The following is a 16,685-nucleotide window of genomic DNA, read 5'->3' as shown; positions in this document are numbered from 1 at the left end:
GAACGAATTTTACTCATGCATATTGAGATACTGGATGTATTTGCAAGTTAATAAGAGCCCAAGGGCTTTCCAATATCTGATTTGAGAAAAGGAGAAGTAATAAGGTGTGGGGGGAACCCTGACCCTTACTTTATAGCATATATAAAAGTCAGGTATAAGTAGATCATCTCAATGGGAAGTTGGAACTCAACTCTGGAAATCAATGGAAACAAAAATATTTTGCCAGTATGTCCGTACACCCTGTACATGCCTGGTGCCTGCTGGAGTCAGAAGAAGGTGGTAGATCTCCACATAGTGAAGATAGTTACACATAGTTGTGAGCCACTAGGTGGGTATTGGGAACCAAACCCAGGTCCTCGGCAAGAGCATCGAATGTTCTTAACCTCTGAGCAATTGTGTCAGCCCCCTGACAGAGCAACGAATGTTGTTAACCTCTGAGCAATTGTGTCAGCCCCCTGACAGAGCAATGAATGTTGTTAACCTCTGAGCAATTGTGACAGCCCCCTGACAGAGCAACGAATGTTCTTAACCTCTGAGCAATTGTGTCAGCCCCCTAACAGAGCAACGAATGTTGTTAACCTCTGAGCAATTGTGACAGCCCCCTGACAGATCTTTAACATTTAAAGCTTGACACAAATGATCTGAAGAAAGGCATAAACTCTGGCTCTTTTAAGCAAAGAAATATGTGTGCTTTAAAAATGGAACGGGCACAATAATGAAGCTTATTAAAATATTAATATTAGTTACTTGGCCAGTTTTAATTTTTCTTGGTAATTTCTGGGTTTTGACATTTCTAAAACAATATTTAAATTAATAACTCTCACACTTAAAAAGGCGAATGTTCAGCGAGCAGAAGTAGAGGCAGTTTTCGAACAAGTGAACATTAGGTGTATGTTGAACATTAGGAATAACAATCGGCAGTTATTCTTTCCTCCAATAGAGACAATATAGGGAATATATATTCAAATGACAAACGGTCACTAAGCAAGTATTTACAGAAGGCGGTCAAAAAGGAAAGCCCACCATACCTTGGCTATTATTTGTAGTTCATCGTGCACTCTTTGCCTCCTCTGGGCAACTCACCTGGCAAAGGGTAAAACTGGGAGTAGAAAAACAAGTAATTGTGACACACCTGGTTTTTCTTGGTCAGGCCAGAGGTCACTACCAGTCTCATCCCCATTACCCATCGCGCATTGGGAATGGCGATCAGGGAAGAATGAGCACCCTGCCCAGATCTCTCACCTCAGAGAGAGTTCGTGGACAGAGTTCTGCAGTCACCACCTGACAAGTGACAGGAGTCCCATGGAAACTCGCAAGATGCCACATACATTCAGGCACAGTCGCTTAAGCCACAACTCCACTGTGACCAGACGGTTCACGCTCTCACGGGAAAGCCTATTAGAACGTATTGCAGACGACCCACAAAAACGCCCTCAGGGCGCCTGCTCGCACAGTGCCAAGGCTCCAGCTCGCACAAGCCTGCCCTGTTCTCCACGCTCTTCTTTCTAGGCTGTCTTTGCCCGGCTCGTCTAACGGTCCCGCCAGATCCTGCGAAAGGCACGATCGGCCGCTAGGCTTTCTGGGAAATGTAGTTCACAAAGGTACAGCCGCCCATTGCCGACCCCACCCCACCCCCCCGCGCCGCCTCTGGCCGCTCCCGCAGCTGCTCCCGTCCCGCGCAGCCTCGCAGCCAGCGCCACCGCATGGGGGCGCTAAGGAGCTCAGCCACCCGGGACGCCCTCGGCCGGCTCTCGGTCGGTCGCTCAGGAGCGCTGGCCGGAAGTTGGGCGGGCCGCGAGGCCTGCCGGGAGCACCTGGGCTCTGGGACCTAACGGGCGCGCGCCGCCGCCGCCGCTCGAGTCCATGGACCCGCCCGCCTGTGGGTCTCCTGCACGCAGCGTCTCCGAGGTTGCGTTTCGGGGGTGTCTGGCTGGCGGCGCTGCGGGGAGCCCTCGGCGGGCAGCGAGGAAGCGGCCCGAGTGATCCGGTTCGCGCCGGCCGTGGGCTGCCGACTGGGCGCGGGCTCTCGGGGGGCGCGGGGTGCTCCGGCCGGGCGACCTTCCCCGTGAGTGTCTGGAGTTGCAACCGAAAGCCTGGTGAGGGCGAGTGTGCGTGTGTGCGTGTGAGTGTGCGTGCGTGCGTGCGTGTGAGCGTGACTCCGATGATTTGGGGGTGGGGTGGTGGTGTGAGGGTGTGGTGAGTGAGGGTGTGGTGAGTGCGGGGGTCCTGTAGCGGGGGCGGCTGTACCGCGTCCTGGGTCTCGGCTCTCGGGTTTGTAGCGTTTGGCGTAACTAAGAAAGGAATTATGTATATATACATACATGTATATATACTTTTTTCTTTTTTAAGAATTTCTGTTTCTTCATTGGCCCTTCCGCCTTGGTCTTACCAGCACTTTGTTCTCTAACTTTTCAGTTTTTCTTTTCATGACTTTTCTAAGTTATTACTGTCTAACGGCTTGCTTGGCTTTTTTATTTATTTATTTTTGCGGTGTTGGTGTTAAACTTAGCGCTGATTCAGTCGTGCCAAGCAAAAGCTCTGAGCCACATTCCTAGCCCTGAAATTAGTTTAATAATGGCTTAGAAAAAAAAAAAAAAAGAGCATCCTTAAGCGCTCCAACAAACGTCAGTAGGGATTCATTCTCCAGTTCAGGTCCTTAGCAAGCATTTACTGACCCGGCTGCCTTTGGTTGGATTCAGGACAGTGGGGTGAATCCAGATCCACCCTTCGTCTGTCTTTTCTGGGGCTCCGGTTCAAAAGAACTGATTCTGAAGACGTTTTCTTTTCCCCGTGGATTACGGGATCATGCGAGGGCTCTAAAAACTCCGCTTCCAAATGTGTTCCTATTACGTTAGCCAAAAAAAAGTTGAGTGGGTAATCCACTTAGCAGTTTGAAGAGGGGACAGACAGTGTTACCGAAATAACTGTTTGCCACATCGAGACACACCCGTCTTAATTCTGGGGGTTACCTTTTAGTGCAAGTGTTCTTGTTTGATAATATTGCCTTCTCTTTTTTGAATCCCATTTGTCGGGGGAATTTTGTATTCCAAACCCTTTGTCTTTGTGTTTCAGGTTTCTCATGAGAATAGTATCAGCTGAGCCCGTTAACTCATCTGTCCAGCTTGACTGTTACTAGGTGAGTTTAATTCTGTTTCATTTGTCATAATTACTGGAAAAAATGTTTTTATTGCTTACATTTACCTTACCCCTTCCTTAGTTTCCTCACTGGCTTGGCTTGTGTTCTTGTGTGTGTATACTTAACAAAACCGAAGCTTAAACTTGAACACCAAGCTAGGTGGCCGTCTTTTTCTGTTATTCTTGGGTAGGGCATCACATCACTTTCTATTCTAAAATTCTCAAGCCGAGTGTGGTGGTACATGCCTGTGATCCCAGCGTGCATGTTCAAGGCTGCCTGAGGCTGATCCATGATACAGTGCAAGAGACCTGTCTCAAAACTGGGGGAGGGCATGTCCCAGATCAGCCGATGTATGTTTTTAAAACTGTGGTAAATACACAATGCAAAATTCATTATATTAATATTTACTCACATAATTCATTGACACAGAGGATTTACCTGTTATGTTTTCATCATCACTCCCCACCTACAGCACTGTTTTCATATTAGAAAATAAAAATTTGATATTCTTTAAGCAATAATTCCATTTCCTCATCCTTACCAGTTCTAGCGACTACTATTTTTTTCTGTGTCTAAATTTGAGAATGCCAAGTATTTCATGTCAAAAGACCTGTGCCATAGTTGTCTTTTTGTAACTGATTTAACATAAAGTCCTCAACATTCTTCTGGATTAGTAATGTTAGAATTTTCTTCTAAGCCTAAGTAATATTTTGAATATGAATACCTATTTTTAACCTCTTCATGAGTTAATCTACTACATGGCTGTTGCAGATGGCACTGCTGTAAACGTAAGGGTACAAAGGCTCTGAGTCCTTGCTTTCGGTCACTTGGAGTGTTATACATTGAAGGAGGGGTTACTTTTTTTTTTATTGGTTACTCTCTTTTTAGTTTTTTGACTGCCATATTTGTAATGGCTGCATATTTTACTTTTTGATCACCTATCATTGACAAATTTAGAAGTAAATTTCTGTTTTCATGAAGTTTACATTGAGAAAACAGTGGGTAGATACTATAATATAAATTATACCACTTTTTAGAATTTGAGAATTGCGGAATAAAAAGTAAACATGTAAACTTGATGATGGCACACATCTTTAATTCTGATACTCAGGAGGCAGAGACAGTATGAACACAAGTTCAAGGCCAGCTTGAACTACTTAGTAACTTACAGGACAGCCTGGGTTACAGAGAAAGACCTTGATTTAAAAAACACAAAAGTAACCATGTGAAGGATATTACGAATATCTCACACATAACACCAAGATTTATTAAAACAATCTTTTCTGCTTTATTAGTTTTATCATACCCAACAAAGATGCATTCACTTTTTCCTCTATTTTTTTCTCTTAGTAAAGGTTCATATCTTGTAAACTATATATTTTAATAACTATTTCATTAGTTTATATCTAGTACCATGTGACAAGGTTATAATTTTTATTTCAAATAAAAAGCCTTGAAATTCTAAATTATAATATTCTTTTACCTAAATGACCAAGACAGTTCAGATAGAGAATGATAATGGCTGGATTTTTAATGCAACTCCCTTTACTCCAACATGGGATTTTTTTTTGTTTGTTTTTTTTTGTTTTTTGTTTTTCGAGACAGGGTTTCTCTGTGGCTTTGGAGGCTGTCCTGGAACTCGCTTGGTAGTCCAGGCTGCTCTCGAACTCACAGAGATCCGCCTGCCTCTGCCTCCCGAGTGCTGGGATTAAAGGCGTGTGCCACCACCGCCCGGCCCAACATGGGATTTTTATGACTGAGTATTTTTCAAAAGACTGTATTATCGTATGCTTGTCACACACATGTCACAGCATGCATGTGGAGGTCAGAGGACAACTTGAAGAGTCAGTTCTCCCTTTTTTAATGGGTTCCAGTGATAGAATTCAGGTCATCAGGCTCAAGCAGTAAGTCTTGTTACCCAGTAATACATCCTGCCAGCCCTAAGTTGTCTGCTTCAGCATTGTCTCTGTCTCTGCATGAGGCTACACTTTTGTTCTCAAAGGTGTTTGAGCATCCCTTCATTTCTAGACTCTTGGTGTCTCTGTTGAGTAGTTCATTTAGCCTGAGGCACTGAGTCTGGGTTTTATCTAGTATCTCTAGCCAGTGACTCTGCGGAGTTTGGGTGGCAAACAAGGAAATAAGTGTTTTGGTCAGTATTAGTTGTCGCTTGGTTTGTATCATGTTGTCTGAAAACGTAATGTTTTAAACATCAGTAATCTACTGGAAAATATTCACCACTGGGAGCTGTCTCTGAGCCTGTGAAAATGCGTGAGGCAAACTTGATCTCCTGTCTAGGTTTACAGGTCCTACCTCCCCCACACTGAGACACATCTGTGGTGTGAGTCTGAAGCCTGGGGACAGGTGTCTGCCATGGGAGGAGACCTTCTGACCTGAGCCCCGCACCAGAAGCTTGAGAACCCTGGGTGGGAGTGGACTCTGACCCGCACACCATCTTGACCAGTCCTTCCCGAGCCGGCAAGACCCAAATGACATCTCAGCCTTGAAATAGCAGCAGCAGTGTGTGACATGGAGCAGGTGACCCGGGGAAGAGGTGAGATGGCAGAAAAGAACAGTGGGTTCCTTGGAGAGCTGTATTTTCAGGGCAAGTGTGGAAGCTTGGAAAACACGATGCTCTTATCGTAGAAGTTCACGTGGTATTACTCATTATTCAAGATAGACATATTTTATTTTGCTAATTCGACTGATTTTTTATTTTCGTATTTAATTTTGTGTGTCTGTATCTATGCATGTGCCACAGGGCATATATGAAGGCCAGAGGACAACTCACAGGTATTGGTTCTCCCTAGGGATGGAACTCAGGCCGTCAGGCTTGAGGCAGGTACATTCGCCTGCTGAGCCATCTTATCGGCTCACCCTTTCTTAGAGAGCATATTTTAGTATACTTTAAAAGTGGTGTTAAAAGCCTTTAATTCCAGCACTCGGGAGTCAGAGGCAGGTGGGTCTCTGTGAGTTCCAGACCAGCCTGGTCTACAGAGCCAGTTCCAGGACAGCCTCCAATGCTACTCAGAGAAACCCTTCTTGAAAAACCAAAAAATAAAAAAATAAATGGTGTTATAAACTAGAAATAGGCATTTCCTGTTTTATCCCTTCTTATCCCTATTCTTAGCAACAACTACTTGAACATTTTTATCTGGGTATTCATTGCCATTTTTCTGAATAACATCTACATATTGCTAATTTTTGATTTATCAAACTTTTACATTTTTATATAATTTACATCAGGACTTTTCTCTTAAAGAAATACTGTATGCTATGTAGCCAGTAGGATTATTGAACAATGTATCTAACCTCCCAAAAATTTCATCAGATTGCTTGTGTAAGTTTAGTTCCCCACATACATTTTGGAGTCTCTGGAGATTGATGTGGTACTTAACATTTCTCATGGTGCTGAGGATCAAGTTTCTAAAGAATGTTAGAACATCTGTTCATGAAGCTTTCCACATCCCTGTGTCTGAACCTCTGAGCAAATCTGTTTGGCCTCTCTTTCCTCAGCTTGGTGTTCCAAGGACTCTGCACTTTGCCAGGAGGAAGAGGACGTGACCAGACTTTATGTACGTTCTAAACATAATTTTTCCCAGCATTGTTTTGCAGTGCAACTGTTTGGGGCTACTATAATCTAGGACTAAGCTGGGAAAAAGTGAAATGAATGAAAATAAGTGAAGAAAAATACAGATTAAAAAAATAAAAGCCAGGGGAAAGGCAGTATGGGTGAATAAATAAGTACTGCAGAGAAGTTAAATATTACCTAGAGAGACAAAGCAAACATGCAACCCATTCCATAACTTGTAGCTTCTGTGGAAGAAAACTATTTAAGGAAAGCAAAAGCTTTTTTGTTGACACTGAAAGCAAAAAAAAAAAAAAGTAAAATTCTAAAACAGCTCTATGATTTTTGTTATTTTAACCTCAAATTTTACAAGTTAGTCTTGTCCAAAGAAAATTTATATAGAATGATATGTGGAACATGCATGTTTCTTTGGAACAATCCTACTCATGTTTTTTGTTTGTTTTTCAGTTTAAGCTTTTGATAGCAAGTTAACTAAATTATATAGATATTCTATGGCATCCTTGCAGTCCTGTTGTTTGTAGCCTTCCAGCATTTTTTTAGTGGTCTTAGAAGATGCAGTGTTTGTTGGTTTTGAGATAGCGTCTCACTGTGTAGCCTTGTCTGGAGCTTGTCAGGAGACTGGCCTTCGCAGTACTCCTCCACCCGCCTCTGCTGCTAGGGTCAAACGCATGTGCCACCATACCTGTCAGAATCCTTTTTTGAAAACAACTTTTATTATACTTTACTTACTTTGGGGAGGGCAGCAATATGTATGCCATTGTGTAAGCGTGGATGGAGGTCAGAGGACAACTTGTTGGAGTCATCTCCTTTCACCGTATGGGTCTTGGGGATTGAACTTAGATCTTCAGGCATGGTGGCAAGTGCCTCTACCCACTGAGCCATCTCACTGGCGCGGTGCAGGTTCTTGTCTTACAGTATTATCTGTTTACTTCCACCTAGACACTTTCTGTTGTTGTTTGAAGTTGCTCATACTGTATTTTGAACGTTTTTCTTGCCTGCCATTTTCTTCAGCTCTCATCATCATGAAGCAGACACACACTCTTTTTGCTGTATGAGCTAGATGAGGGTTTTCAACCTTCCTAGTGCTACAACCCTTTAATATAGTTCCTCATGTTGTGATGACCCCCCCCACCATAAATTTATTTGTTGCTACTTCATAACTGCTACTATTCTGAATTATAATATAAAATCTGTGTTTTCTGATAGTCTTAGGTGACCCCTGTGAAAGGGCTGTTCAACACCCCAAAAGGGTCACAGCTCACAGGTTGAGAACCACTGATTTAAATGCTCAGGAGACATTTTTCTCCTGTCGGTATAGTGTTTCTGTAGCCCTAAACAGACTCAAGTTCAGATTTTGACCTGTGATTGAAAAGTCCACGACAATGGAAGAGACGTCTCTTCTTTGTGCCTCAGTTCCATAATCTAAAATAGGGATAGTAATGGAACCATCAGAAGCCTGCGACATAGATGGTATTTTAACTTATATAGATAAAGGCAGTGAAGACTGGGTTAAGAAGCTTGTACAATCAGGAACAAGTGTATGATACACTCAGGGTTCAAACCTTCAGTTTGATTCTGGTGCCCATACCCTGGTGTGGCCTGAATAAAGAAGTGCCCAGTCTGCGGTTGGCCTCTCCCTCTCATTTGTTCTTTTTATTTGTGTCTTAATGAGTCTGGGTCTTATAAAACCTTCATGCTCCTCCTCCCATTTCACCTTTGAGGCAGGGTCTCTCACTAACACGGGAGCTCTCCAGTTCAACAACTAGTCTGTCTGGCCAGCAAGCTCCAGGGATTCCTTCATCCCAACTCTTAGATTACTCGTGTAGGCTATACCTGGCTTTATACATGGGTTCTGGGGATCCAAACTAGGTTTATCATGCTTGCTATCTGAACCATCTTCATAGTCCCTAGTACTTCAAATTTTTTTTAAGTTCTATATAAATGTGTCTAGGAGACAGACAGCTCAGTGGATAAAGCAGTTGCCGTGCAAACCTAAGGACTAATGTTCAGATTCTGAAGCTAGGCAGGCATGGTGACCACTCATATGGGAACAGAGGCAAGGCATCCCAGGAGCAAGTTGGCTAGCTAGAGTATCTGAAATCAGTGAGCTCTGCATTCAGCTAGAGACCCTGCCTAAATAAAGTGGAGAGCGATTGAGACACCAGATGTCACCTTCGGCCTCCATACGCATGCACATAATATGTATGCCCATACATATATGAACACATATACATATACCACACACACATATGTACCCTCATCCCCAATAAAAGTTCCTAATACTCCATCGTGTGTATATTCCACGTGGTATCTAGTAGACATTTGAATCATTTCCATCTTTGTTTTAGAGATAAGGTCTCACTATGTAGCCCAGATTGGACTCCTCCTGCCAGCCTCATAAGTGCTGGGATTGTAGACAGGTGCCACCAGACTTGACTCCATTCACACTTTGACTGTTATGCGTAATCCTGCTAAGAATTTTGGAGTACAAGTTTTTACATGAACATATTTTTAGTTTTCTCATATTTGTGTCTAGGAATTGAATTCCTGAGTCACATATTTATTTTTAACTTTTTAGGAATCATTCCTCTATTATTCAAAATACTTGGGGCGTTCTACATTCCCCCTGCAGTTCATGAAGAGTGTGGTTCTCTTTGTCCTCATGGGCACCTGTCATTTGTTCTACATTCCCTGGAGTTCATGAAGGGTGTGGTTCTCTTTGTCCTCATCGGAACCTGTCATTTGTTCTACATTCCCTGCAGTTCATGGAGGGTGTGGTTCTCTTTGTCCTCATGGGCACCTGTCCTTTGTTCTACATTCCTTGCAGTTCATGGAGGGTGTGGTTCTCTTTGTCCTCATGGGCACCTGTCCTTTGTTCTTTTGAGTATAGCTGTCCTGCTGCAATGAAGTATGTCCCGTTGTGATTTTGATTTCCATATACTCAATGGCAATAGTCAACACATACATGGCTTTTTGGCCATTTGTGTATCTTTTCAAAGAAATGCCTTTTATTCATGACTCATGGTCATCTTTTTCTTGCCCGTCACAGTAAAAAGTCAGGGACCACTGCCGTTAGCTAATAATCAAGGATGAATGAGTGCTTGCTGACTCAGTGGTTCCCAAACTCTTAGAGCGTATTTTCACTATGATGTATTAGCCCCTTCTTTGTACTGTGAAATTTGGTAAATATGAAGACTTCAAAAACAATCTTTAACAAGCTTTGACAACCCGGTTTACTAGCTAAATGAATGCTACTTATTTTGATCACAGGCCCTAATTTTGATGACTTCAGATTAACTGGGATTGTGCTTTTACAGAAAACAGTGACATTCAAGGATGTGGCTGTGGACCTCACCCAGGAGGAATGGCAGCAAATGAAGCCTGCCCAGAGGAACTTGTACCGAGATGTGATGCTAGAGACCTATAGCAACCTAGTGACAGTAGGTAAGGGGAGCTTTCTGGATGCCATACAATTCCTCATTCCCGCAGTGTGTGGACACTGGTTTGCTGGATGGGCCTCACCCTCCCTCACGATGACATGTGCTCCAGCTTTGAAGGTAGATATTAATAAAGTATGTCATTGTGCAACTTCCTCGAGTCTCCTCCTTCGTAAGTCCTCAAGACCCCAGGACTCAGTCCCAGATCTATATGATTGTCTCTAGCATTAACATGCAAGTTCTTTCCTGTGACAGGTTACCAAGCCACCAAGCCAGATGTCATCTTCAAGTTGGAACAAGAAGAGGAGCCGTGGGTGCTGGAGGAGGAAATGTTTTGGAGACATTCTCCAGGTGAGTAAGTGAGAAGTTGCTCTGAGTGAGAAAGGCAGGTGACAGTTGTTCAGTGAGGGGTCGCTTCCATTTCACATTTCCCAAGACACATTCCTATTCTAGGAATGACTGCCTTATTGGAGTTGTAGTCTTTTTGTTAAGTTTTTGGTGCAGTAACCCCATGTGATTTCAGGATGCCCAACATCTGGTGTTTACAACTTACCTTTATGATTGTTGTACCTTTATATGATCTTCACACCCTCCCTCAAGTTCATAGTTTATTTCCTTACACATTCAGATTTCGTGGAGTGTGGTATTTTAAATCAGCTTTATTTTACACTTGGGTGTCCTTTAGTTATTGGCTTCACTACACCTGGAGAAGCTTCAGGCTTATGTTTTAAAGTAAGTCACACTTTCAGTTTTATAGTAAGTCCCATGGTTTAGAAGACTAAGTTCCTGGCTTAGGAATACTGGTGTCCTCTTCATCTTCATAACTTCCCTTTAATATTTTGAAAACAGAGCATTTTCCTACTTGGTTAAAAAATTCAAACCATCCAAAAGATACATTTAAAAGGTGTCCTTTTATCCTTCTCACTTTGTACTTTCTTTCTGCAGTTGCATTCACATTTTGTTTTTTTGTTTTTGTTTTTTTTTTGTCTTTTTTTTTTCAGAGCTCTCTTGTTTATTTTGCCATATGTGTTTTACATTTAACTGTCTTATTTGAAGAAAACCATACTGAATTTTTTTCTTAGGACTGTGCTGAATATATGAATTAACTTTAGCAGTTTGTCAGGTTCTTATTTTGTTTTGTTTCTATCCAAATTTTCTTTTATAGATCTTGTATATTGTTTGTTAAGTTTATCCAAGTATTAGACAAGAAAGAAAAACAATTCCTTAAGAATTGAAAGGGGGAGGCTGGAATAATGGTTCAGTGGTTAAGAGTACCGACTGCTGTACCAGAGGATCAGGATTCAATCCTCAGCACCCATATAGCAGCTCATAACTGTTTGTACCTCTAAGGTCTGACACTCTGAGACAGACATATATGTAAGCAAAAACAGCAATGCACATAAAATAAAGATAAATTACTTTAAAAAATTGGAAAGGTATGCTGGGTGGTGGTGACACACATTTTTAATCCCAGCACTGCAGAGACTGATAGATCTAAATTTGAGGTCAGCCTGGTCTATAGAGCGAGTTCCAGGATAGCCAGGGCTACACAGAGAAATTCTGCCTCAAACAAATAAATAAAAAAATTGAGGGTGGGGGCCCTAGGCCACCAGTTAAGAGCAGTTGCTGCTCTTCCGGAGGACCTGAGTTTAGTTCCCAGCACGCGCGTGGCTGTCTGTACCTCTAGTTCCAGGGGATCTAATGCCGCCTTCTGGCCTCTATGGGGGTTGCATACACGTGGTATACTTACATATATAAAGGCAAAACACAATAAGTAAATAAATAGAATGAAATAAAAATAAAGAAAAAATTTGAAAGAATTGAAAACCACTTGAATTTACAGATATTTTATCCCTGGGAAATGCTAGAACCAACTAAGCAAGTATGCCAAGTTGTATGAAATTCCATTGAGATGCTAGGGTTGTCAGTAGCACTTAAAAACCAGTGACTTTCATGAATATTTCACAACTAAGGGGATGCAAATGAAGGGTGGTTATTATGGTAATAGCAGTAAAGATAAAACACTGTTTGGAGCATGGGCATGTAACAGTGCACAGAACAAAATCTACATACGTGAATGAAGCTTATAGTTGAGTGGATTTTTGTGTTTGTTTTGGTGGATGGGTTTTTTGGTTTCTTTGTTTGAAGGCTGGATCTCTAGAGAACCCCATGCTGTCCTTGAAATCCCTTGAAGTTCTGATCCTTCTGCCTCTCATTCAAGTGCTGTGTTCATGTGGTGCTGGAGATCAAATCCAGGGCTTTGTGCGTGCTGGGTAAACACTCTACAACTGAACTGCATCCCCAGCCCATAATTTATTTCGTACGTAAGGAAATACCTTGGGTACTAGAAAAATGACTCAGCAGTTAACAGCACTTGCTCTCTTGAAGAGGACCTGGGTTTGGTTCTAGCAGCCACGGTAGGTAACTCCAGCCCCAGGGCTGCTGAAACCCTTTTCTAGTTTCCGAGGTACCTACATGCACTCTAATGCACACTAAAAAAAACCTAAAACATAAAGAAAATACCTTTCTAAATCATTACATTTGACAAGATTGGCTGTATCTGAAATTTTTAAGCCATGCTTTCTTTTCCCAAAGGTTTATTGTGGGTAGTTTCTGTGAACTTCAGGCAACTCCGTGTTATTTTCCACTTTTAAATATTGTTGGAAAAAAAGCCTGGTTGCTTCTCCTCATAAATCACTTGATCTGTTTGTCCACATGAGTGAATCAGGGTTTGCAGGTGGGGGCTGCTTTGTTGCATTTTCTTTAAAGCTTTAGAATTGTTGCCAGCTATTATCAGTATTTCCTTTGGACTTGTGATTCTTTCCTTTCTTTGTCCAGAGTTACAAAACACATGACTATGTTCTGTGGGACTCTTCCCTATATGTCTCATTCAAAAGTAGAAATAAGTCTTGGCCTCTGAGCTTCTCTACTGTGACCAACCCATTTTCTGTTCTTATATTCTGGAGTTAAAGTTTCATTGAACATGTATTTACTGTTCTGTTCTTTGTGTTTGTAGGGTAGAGGTATTTAATACCATTGTTGTGAAACAGGGAGACCGCTGTTTTGATCCCATAAACCACCTTCTTGGAAGTAGTTTTCTTTGCTCTTCTCCAGATTCTGATTTTTCTTTAGTTCCCACTCATTGTTTATTTCTTGTTTTATAAAATTGTTTTTGCATGACTCCTTTTCTCAACTTTCCCTGTACTGTTGGGGGCCAGGCCATTTCGAAACTTTACCAATGGTCCTGTTGGAAAGACAAAGCGAGCATTAGTTTCTGTGCTTATGGGCACATTTGACAAGAGCTGGGGCTGGGGCCAGGGCTTCAAGGAAGTCAAGGTTTCCGCTCCTGGGAGCAGAGACTTCCCTGTGAAGGCCTGTGGTTAGCAATCCCAAGGCCACTTGGTGCTTGGTCTGTGGCACACTTGAGATATCCTGTGTTGCCCTGTACGACATTACCTGACTAACTTCCTGCGGACTTCTTCCCATTGTATGCTGGCTTTGTCCCATTTCCCCTGCATGCAGTGTGTAAGATGCTCTGCTGCTTAATAAAGTTGTTGGCATGAGCCACCAGCTTATGCAGTCCTCCTGACCCCAACTTTTCGTCTTTATGTTCTCATCCCTGTTCTTCCCCCCTGACACCTTGAAGTTTAGTCTTAAAGCGGGTCTGAATTTCAAGTTACTCACGTTGATAGCACTCCAGAGGTGTGGAGAACCATAGAATGAGCTGATGGCACTGCTGTTAGAAAACCATAGTCGATAGAGATGACTTGGCTCTTGATCACTTTATATTTTGTATTAGAAATACATTCATTAAGCATATATAAAAGCATATATAAAAATAAATTACAACTAGATAGTTGACACTCTCTTCATATTTTTTTTCCGAGACAGGGTTTCTCTGTGGCTTTGGAGGCTGTCCTGGAACTCACTCTGTAGACCAGGCTGGCCTCGAACTCACAGAGATCCGCCTGCCTCTGCCTCCCGAGTGCTGGGATTAAAGGTGTGCGCCACCAACGCCCGGCTCACTCTCTTCATATTTTCTAAAAGTTCTGGATTGGAATCTAGTTTGGACAGCCTAATCTTCAAATGCTTTCATAATTATTACTTTATGAAAGCTTTTGGTATACAGAATGGACAGACTTAACAGGATTCTGTGACAGTTCATGTAGGCAAAATAATAAGAACCTGTGGTTTTGTGTCTCTTGATCTAGTGGAGCTGTTGTTTTCCTTTATATACAGCTTATTTTTTCTTTCAGTATGTATGTATGTGTTTGTGCATGTGATTGTGGAGGACAGAATCCTCAGAAAGGCCATCCATTCCTTTAACAGAGGTTCTCTTTGGTCTGGAACTCACCAGTAAGGCCAAATTGGTTGGTCATTGAGCTGAGATCCTCCTATTTCCATGTGAGTGTTGGGGATCGAACTTGGATCCTCCTGCTTGCAAGGCACTTTACCAACTGAGTTATCTCCTCTGCCCAATTTCTTTGTGTTTTAATATTCAGTTTTAATTTTCTCCAAAGTAATACATGTATTTGTTTTAAGAAAGTTAATAGAAATACAAATCTTGCCATGTGGTGGTACACTCCTTTAATTCCTGCTTTGGGAGGCAGAGGCAGGCAGATCTCTGAGTTTGAGGCCAGCCTGGTCTACAGAGCACGTTCCAGGACAGCCAGGGCTACACAAAGAAACCACGTCTCAGAAAAAAAAAAATATTATAGTGGTACCCTATTCTAACCTTATCTTTCCCCTCTTTTAAGGAAATTATACAAAAAAATTAAGGTAATACAGATTTTTATGCCTTTTCTGGTATTGGACTGTACTAGTTAGATCAGAATCCAAAAGCTTTGTCCAGTGTCCCACATACCAGTATCTGTAAGTCTTTTATTTTTAAACTTTCTCGTGTCCTACCTGGAGGCACAACCTTTAGGACACTAAGCAATAAAAAGGGTTGGAAGTCTCATAATTCAGTATATATATAAATGTGCATATAATTCCTGCTTTTTTTGTTAACATGAATCCTGTATCTGCTTGCTTCTTCGTCTAGAGTCTCTTTGGTTCACTTTCTCTAGAAATCAGTCTTTCTCTTGCTTGGATTGTAGAGACCCAACCATTTTCTTGTATAGATTGTTTTAATTTTCAGGAACCTCCCTAATGGCATATAGTGTTTAAAATGGGTGCATATACTTAGCGACCCTGTCTTTTTTAAGTTTATTTTTGTAAATTTTATTTTGCATTCAAACCACAGTTCCCTCTCCCACCCCTCCCTCCATCCCTCCTCTCTTCCCACCTCTGCCCATCCCCACCCATTCCTCCCACAGGGTAAGAGCTCCCATGGGGGCATCTACAAAGCCTGGCCCATTAAGTTGAGGCGGGACCAAGCTCCTCCCCCCTGCATTAAGGCTGAACATGTCATCCCATTCTAGAGAATGGGCTCCAACAAGCTAGCTCATGTACCAGGGACAGATCCTGGTCCTGCGGTCAGGGGCCCCTTAGATAGATTCAGCTACACAATTATCTCTTACATGCAGAGGGCCTAGTTCAGTCCCATGGAGGCTCCATGACTGTCAGTGTAGATAGAGTTCGTGAGTTCCTGAGTTTGGTTCAGCTGTCTCTTTAGATTTCCCCTCCATGATCCTGACCTCCCTTGCTCCTATAGTCCCGCCTCTTTTTCTTCAACTGGATCCCTGGAGTTTGGCCTAGTGCTTGGTGGTGGATCGCTGCATCTGGTTCCATCAATTACTGGATGAAGGCTCTATGATGACAGTTGGGGTGTTCACCAGTTTGATCACAGGGGGAGGCCAGTCCAGGCACCCTCTCCACTATTGCTAGGAGTCTTAGCTGGGGTCATCCTTGTAGATTCCTAGGAGTTTCCCTAGCACCAGGTTTCTCCCTAACCTCATAGTGGGTCCCTCTATCAAGATGTCTCTTTTATTGCTCTCCATCCCTCTTCCAACTACCAACTCTCCTTACTCCCCTTCCCTCCTGTTCTCATCCCCCATCCCCTCCCCTTATCCCCCCACTCCCAACTGGGAGATCTCATCTAATTCCCCTTCCCAGGGCAACCTGTGTGTCCCTCTTAAGGTCCCTCCTTGTTCCCTAGCTTCTCTGGAGTTCTGGATTGTAGTCTGCTGCCAGAGTGTCTTTATATTCCCTTATGTAAGGCATCTGTCAAGGTTCCTGTTCATTTGTTTTATTGGATACTTTGTGTTGGGGTAGGGGAATTGTTTTTGTTTTGGCTATACTGTGAGCTCACTGTGTAGCCCTGGCTGTCCTTATTTAAATCTTTCTGCTTCAGCCTCCAAGTTCTGAAATCACAGGCATGTACAACCATACCTGGCAAGGTTTTGTTTGTTTTAATGTTAAATTTATGTGTTCTCTGTATATGTCAGTGATAATCTTTTCTCATATATTTCTTCTACAAGTACTTACTGTCTGTGGCTTATCTTCTCGCTTGTTGGTGTCTTTGGTAAAGTAGAAGTTTTTAAATTTTAGTCAAGTTCAGCCTACTTTTTTCAGTGATCAGGCC

General features: G+C 42.5%; 1 protein-coding gene across 6 annotated transcripts in view; it reads left to right on the top strand.

Annotated features, from left to right (window-relative positions):
* Positions 1 to 1,188: 1,188 nt before the first annotated feature.
* LOC106022533 (zinc finger protein 568) overlaps positions 1,189 to 16,685 on the top strand; it is a 52,012-nt gene continuing 36,515 nt past the window's right edge. For 2 of the 6 annotated variants that reach the window (XM_040734546.1, XM_040734543.1), the window contains exons 1-6: positions 1,715 to 2,096; positions 3,073 to 3,136; positions 5,432 to 5,687; positions 6,650 to 6,708; positions 10,040 to 10,166; positions 10,415 to 10,510. In XM_040734546.1, the coding sequence (XP_040590480.1) occupies positions 5,663 to 5,687; positions 6,650 to 6,708; positions 10,040 to 10,166; positions 10,415 to 10,510 (307 nt within the window). In that variant the 5' untranslated portion in view covers positions 1,715 to 2,096; positions 3,073 to 3,136; positions 5,432 to 5,662. Of the gene's footprint in view, positions 1,602 to 1,699; positions 2,097 to 3,072; positions 3,137 to 5,431; positions 5,688 to 6,649; positions 6,709 to 9,276; positions 9,631 to 10,039; positions 10,167 to 10,414; positions 10,511 to 16,685 lie in introns of those variants that run through there. The other 4 variants (XM_040734545.1, XM_040734547.1, XM_040734544.1 and 1 more) reach the window with 4 other exon arrangements.

This window comes from Mesocricetus auratus, unplaced genomic scaffold (assembly GCF_017639785.1).
Source record: "Mesocricetus auratus isolate SY011 unplaced genomic scaffold, BCM_Maur_2.0 Super-Scaffold_100038, whole genome shotgun sequence".
NCBI classification, from domain to species: Eukaryota; Metazoa; Chordata; class Mammalia; order Rodentia; family Cricetidae; genus Mesocricetus; species Mesocricetus auratus.
Note: the sequence above shows the minus strand (reverse complement) of the source record. Positions and strands in the feature narration are given on the sequence as shown.